Source organism: Phaethon aethereus (assembly GCF_964289735.1).
Source record: "Phaethon aethereus genome assembly, chromosome: 1".
NCBI lineage: Eukaryota > Metazoa > Chordata > Aves > Phaethontiformes > Phaethontidae > Phaethon > Phaethon aethereus.
In genome coordinates, this window is record NC_138575.1 from 56,583,548 (window position 1) to 56,589,390 (window position 5,843).

General features: G+C 47.5%; 1 protein-coding gene across 1 annotated transcript; it reads left to right on the forward strand.

Annotated features, from left to right (window-relative positions):
* Nucleotides 1–3,496: 3,496 nt before the first annotated feature.
* FMC1 (formation of mitochondrial complex V assembly factor 1 homolog) lies at nt 3,497–4,002 on the forward strand (the record flags this gene model as incomplete). The annotated part of the gene is made up of 2 exons (XM_082006224.1): nt 3,497–3,634; nt 3,808–4,002. 2 exons carry the CDS (start codon nt 3,497–3,499, stop codon nt 4,000–4,002), a joined length of 333 nt encoding a protein of 110 aa, XP_081862350.1.
* Between the last annotated feature and the right edge of the window lie 1,841 nt (nt 4,003–5,843).

Here is a 5,843-nt window from a genome sequence, read left to right on the forward strand (position 1 = left end):
GAAAATGGAGTATTTTTTGAATGTCTGTACTGCAGAAGTCTTTTTTGCTAATGTGAAAAAATTTGTATTTAAAAAAAACAAAAACCTTTCACTGATGCAACACCTAGTGTCAAGTGTCATGAAGTTGCTTTGAGAGGGAAGCTAAAATCACCTCTTGTGACAGGTTTTAGTCTTTTAGAGTTTTTTAGAATATTCAGCTCTCAAAATTGGTTTAAGAAGCCGCAGCAATGTTTTTTACTGTACAGATTGGATTTGGGGAGAAACTAATGAGGCATCCAAGGTTTCCTTCCAGTATCAGAAGTGAATTAAATGAATTTCTCACTTAAATGAAGGGGCAGTATTGGCTACACAGTAGCTGGATCTTTAAATAAAAACTATTTCTGAGGTATTTCTCACTGATCTTTTAGTCTTGTTGTATGTAACTACAAATAACAATTTAGCTCAGAGGTGAGAACTGTAGTGTGTGTTTTATTGCCGGTGATTCCATCATGTAGCAATTAGTACCATGGTCTTGCGTAGTTCTCAAGATCTGTACTGGAAATAGATGGAGAAATTTTATTTTTGGACTACTGTTTTAAAAAATTACAAAATTAACTACTACTTTTTACCCCCAAAAGTCTACTGAGCAGCATTATATTTTAGCAGTTAAACTAGTACCCTTGTTATGTGATTTGTCTCTTGTAGTTGTCTTTTACTGAGGGTTAGAAGCATTTCATGAGTAATCCTTAAAATGTTGGCATTCTCTAGCTTAAAGTCAGGTGCTTATAGTAAAAGGGCATCTGTGATGATAACTTCTGATGGTACAAAAGCGCTATGTTCAGAATATTTCATTGGGGAAAAAAAACGGGTGTTTTTGTCCCTTTACTCTGCCTGATAAAGAGGCTCAGTGAAGAACAGAGCTTCCAAATGCCTGCAAAGCTAATGGTTGTGGGGATCATCCCCCCGGCAGAGGTTTGGCCTCAGCATCCTTTCTTTGGTGTCACTTTTGGTATGTGTGTATATATATTTATTTTAGCAAGCTTGGATATAGCCAGCTTAACTCTTCCTGACTTGCTGTTATCCTCAAGACGACGAAAGGCTGAGAAACTGATGGACAAAGTGTTTTCCTGCCTTTCACTAAGGTAGCTCAGAACAAACAGCTGGCCAAGAGTTTTATTATAAACGAATGTTAAATCACAGCAGAATTCTTTGCATTCCTGTTTCAAACAAAGGAATGCGCCATTACGCCAAGATGGCAAACCTGTTTGAGTTGGTGATTCCTGTGACGCTTTACTCAGTCCAGCATGAATTTGTACAAGGTCACCTTCCTCTTTTTAATACTCGCATATTTCGGATCATAGGGCTTAGTGATGGAGAGAGGATCTTAACAGCCATGTGCTTACGTGGTGAGCTCTTCAGCGAAACTCCCCTGTGAAATGCTCCCCTCTTGTGACAACAAGCCTGAACAACCAAATGCAGCTACATTTGGGTGATTAGCACCACTTTCATTTGGACATTAGGGAGGCGTGTTCCAATAACTTCAAGGGATACTGTGTTTTAAATGTGTGATTTCTTTCCTCCTTATAAAACTGGACCTGAACGCAAGTTTTGAGTTGTTGGGTTTTTTGTAATAATCTCAGGACCTGAAAGATTGTAGCATTTAGTGTGTCTTAAAAATGATGTACTGTACCAGCCATGGATTTTGTAAATACACCTGTCTCCCTTTTTTGTATTTTAATTTTTTAAAAGTGTGTAAGGCTCTTTGCCAGAGGAACTGGTGCCTGCTTAATTTCCATCCTGAACTGAGGCAGGAGAAGGAAGAAGCTGCTGCCACAAAAGCCTGCATCAGTTCCAAATGTGTATATTGTTCTGGTCAGTTTAATGGCTGTTAGTTGGGAATCTGGTTTTTTTCCCCTGCAAGTTCCCAGTTGTGGCTAGCAGAGCCCCATCAGGGAGACAAACTCTCTTCTGTGTGACTACTTGATTTATTCACTCCTTACAGATACTCAGGTTTACTATCCCTGAGAAGTCTGATGTTTTCAGAAGTCAGGACTATTGGCCCTCTGCAATAGCTGGAGAGCATTTCTCATTTTATCGGTGCTTTGGTCCGCACATGGTAATAGGGTTTGTGTCCTGCAAACCTTGCAAATGACGCTGCCTCCACCTGTTCCAAGAGGGACTTGTCCTTTTATTTTCTGCTTTCCTGAAAGGAGTGCAAAGACTTTTTTTGGCAGCAGACTTTGCTCTGGGATTCAACCTTGCTAGCAGACCCCTGTTCTGCAGTAGGAGCCTTACTCAATTTGGCATAGCTGTTCCCTGTCCCTAACTGCGACAGGCTTTTTTTCATGAGTGTACTTTTCTTTTTTTATGTGTCATGTGTCCGTGCTGTATTAAATAAAGAGGAATGTACATATTAGCGCTGGCTCTGTGATTTCTCACAAAAATAAATGTAAAAAGGTTCCATTCGACGGGCTGTCACGTGGGGCTTTTTGTTGGGGGTTTTCATTATTGTTTTGGGGCCTAGGGAGGATGCTTAGCTTGCTTCTTCACCACAGCGGGGAATGCTGCGAGCAAGGAGCGGCATTTTAAAACCACCTTCCGCAGTGTAAGAAGGGAACCCGGTGCGTCCCGGCCTGAGGTACGAGCTGACGAAAACGCCCGCGCGGGGGAACCGCCCACCCCGCGCCAGCAACGGCCCCTCCTTGCGCTCCCAGGAGGCTGCGCGGCAGGCGTCTTCCGGTCCGCGAGCCGCGCGCTGGGAGGTGCGGCCCAGTCAGCGAGCTTCAACCGTTTCCATAAAAGGAAGGGGGAGGGGACAGGAGAGAAGTAGCCACACAGAAAGTGATTTCGTGCGGCAGCCCCAGTGGCCTAATGGATAAGGCATTGGCCTCCTAAGCCAGGGATTGTGGGTTCGAGTCCCATCTGGGGTGGACGTGTTTTTTTCCCACCGGCTGAAGCGGGCGGGACAGCCGTGAGGTGAAGGAGCTGCGCCGCACTCAAACCTCACCGGCCCTCAGCCGCGGGGCTGCCGGTCCCGGGATATCCGAGCGTTCCCCGGGGGTTCTAACGAGCTGTAGACGGTTTTAACAGCGGAGACTTCAGAAACACGTGTAGGCTGCGTGGGGAGGGTAGGGGCCGCCGCCGAGCTCGGCTTCCCGCAGCGGGATGAGTGACCCCACTCCAGTACCTTCGGCCGACGCGCGCCGCGCAGAGGTGGCGGCGGGCCGTTGCTCCCCCCTCACCCAACGGCGGGGCGCGCGCACGGGCCTTGGCTCCACGGTCGACCTGCGGCACTTGACCTCCGCTGACTGCGGGGGGGCGAGGAAAGGCGGCGATCTTCGATCTTTCCACTCGGCGCTCGATAACCCGTGCTGGCGGAGCCGCCTCTCGTGGAGGCGTGCGCAGCCTCACCTCCCTCGCGCCACCTTTCCCACCCTCCAGGCTGAGGGCGCGAGGGTGAAGCCTGAGGCTGAGGGCGCTTTCTTATTGGCCGCCGCAGCGAGGCGCGCGGCGGGAGATGGCGGCGCTGGGCTCCCCGCTGCGGACATTGCGCGGGCTCCTGCGCGAGCTCCGCCACGCCAGCGGCCGGACGGGCCGCCCCTACCGCGACACGCCCGCCTACCAGCACGTCGTCGCGGCCTTCCGCGCCCACCGGGTACGCGCGGCCTTCCTCTCCTCCCCCCGGTTCCTGCCTCCTTCTCCTCTTCCCTCCTGGGGAGGCGAAGCGAGGCGGAGGCGCCCCTGCTCGGGGCCGCGCAGCCCTGCGTGGGGAGCCCGTGGCCCCGACGGGAGTTAAAGCCTCCGGGGCTTGTGCCCTCCTCTCGGCAGGTCACCAGCGAGAAGCTGTGCCGGGCCCAGCAGGAGCTGCACTTCCAGGCTGCCACCTACCTCTGCCTGCTCCGCAGCGTCCGGGAGCACACGGCCCTTCACGAGGAGTACCACGGCAAAGGGGAGCGCTCGCCTGAGGAGGTCGCCGGCCTGGTGGGCTTCAGGTTGCCTCAGCAGCCGGGAGGGAAGGGTTAAGATGATTGTGTTATGTTACCTGTGTATTCGTGAATAAATACCCTGGATTATCGCAACTGCCTGGGTTTTCCAGCTTGTGTTTCCTGTCGGGTTTAGGTTGCGGGTTTGGCGTGAAAGAGCCGTAACTGGGAATCCCTCTCTCAGTTTATTAAGCATACCAGACCCACCCCTTTGATCTGAACGTGGGGTATGACAGGCAGCCTCCACGGAATGACAGAAAGGTGGTTTGTTGTGGAAAAACATGACAAGGCCTTCACTGCGGAACTGTTTTTCTAAGGAGTTGCTGGTTTCCCCCTCAAAATCAGGTAAGAGGTGAGTAATCAGGTAGGTAAGAGAATTTGCCTGTTAACTGTAGGATTTTCTAGCCACATTCTGCGTGGGGGGAATTTTCTACTCTCCCAAGAGCAAAGGCCCTTTCTTTGGAACACTGGTGGGTTCTGGCAAGCACTGCTGTAGTGCAAACCTCTTTCCTCTTGAAGATTTTTTTTCCCCCTGTGGTGGTGAGCTAGCAGTAAGAATTCGGAGAATACTACTTAATGAATTGCATGTTTCTCAGCGTTTCTGAGTGGTCGACTCTGTGACTGTAGGCTTCCTATGGTGTTCTTACACACCCTGAATCCTGGAAAAACTTCATTAGGCAGTGAACTGATTACAGCCAGTTGCATTAGATACAGAAATAGGTCTGCCATTTTCTCGCCTTGCAATCTGGCACAGCAAGTTTCTTTTTATAAGAAAATAAATACTGGCTTGAATTGGTGTTGCTCTCTTCCCAGAAGTGGGTTGAATTATATGCAAGATAAGTAAGAAATCTGTAATAAGGATGACTTACAATGGCTAAAAATGTGAGGCTTGTTTACATGGGGGAGGAGCTATAAGCAAGACTACAAAAGAGTGCTTGGTTTTTTTTTACTACTGGGGAAAAAAAATTCTGCCAGAAAAGCATTGCAAATAGAATTACTTCATCTAAATCTATATATTTTCCTTCCCCTCTATTTTAAACTTGGGGATAGTTTAATCCCCAAACTACAGCGGATAGGTGCAATAGATCCTTAAAAGTGGGGAGATTTGAGCTACTTAGGTAAGGTAAGGAGATGTGAATTACAAGTTTTAAGGTTCTGTAGACCAAAAATGTGGTTTGCAGTGTCTTCGTAGTTAAACAGTGGTCTTTTTGGCAAAGTGTTGCTATCACAGGTGGGAAAGTACAACATATTTGCAACTCAGTAAATGACAGGGGAAGTCCCCATACCCTGAAAATGGCTGTGATGTATTTGTTTGAGTTATTTAATACAGCTTCTGCATTCTGCTCTTTACTTCCCAGATGAACTAAAGGTTCACTCCATCTAAAGTCTGTAGTATATTGCACCAGAAGAAAAATAAATGGATCACTGAAATCAGTTCTGGAAGAAAGGCTGAAATTTGGCCAGAAATAGATGCTCTTTAAAGAGTACCTAGAGCTAAAGGTTTTATGATGTGGTTACAAATAATAGCTAGAATTTCTCCTTGTCCCCTAAACATACTAAAGTACTAAATAGAGAATCTAACCAGTACCTGTCTCTCTTCCAGTTACTTCCCCTTAAGTATGTAGTGACAAACAAAAGCAATTTTATATGTTAAAAAAATAAAGCCGGGACATGTTCTGCGTAAGCTGAGGAGCACTGGGTAGGGAATCTTTTTCCTAAACGTATTGTAGAGGCCTTCTATCTGAGCATTGCATCTTCTCTGCAAGTCCTTGTGAAATCCAGATAACTGGGTGCGTTTTTTTTTTTAACGGCTTTTTATGTTGCCTTTTTTCACTCGGATTAAGCTAACTTCAAAAGTTGAACACGACCCTGGTTGTGGAC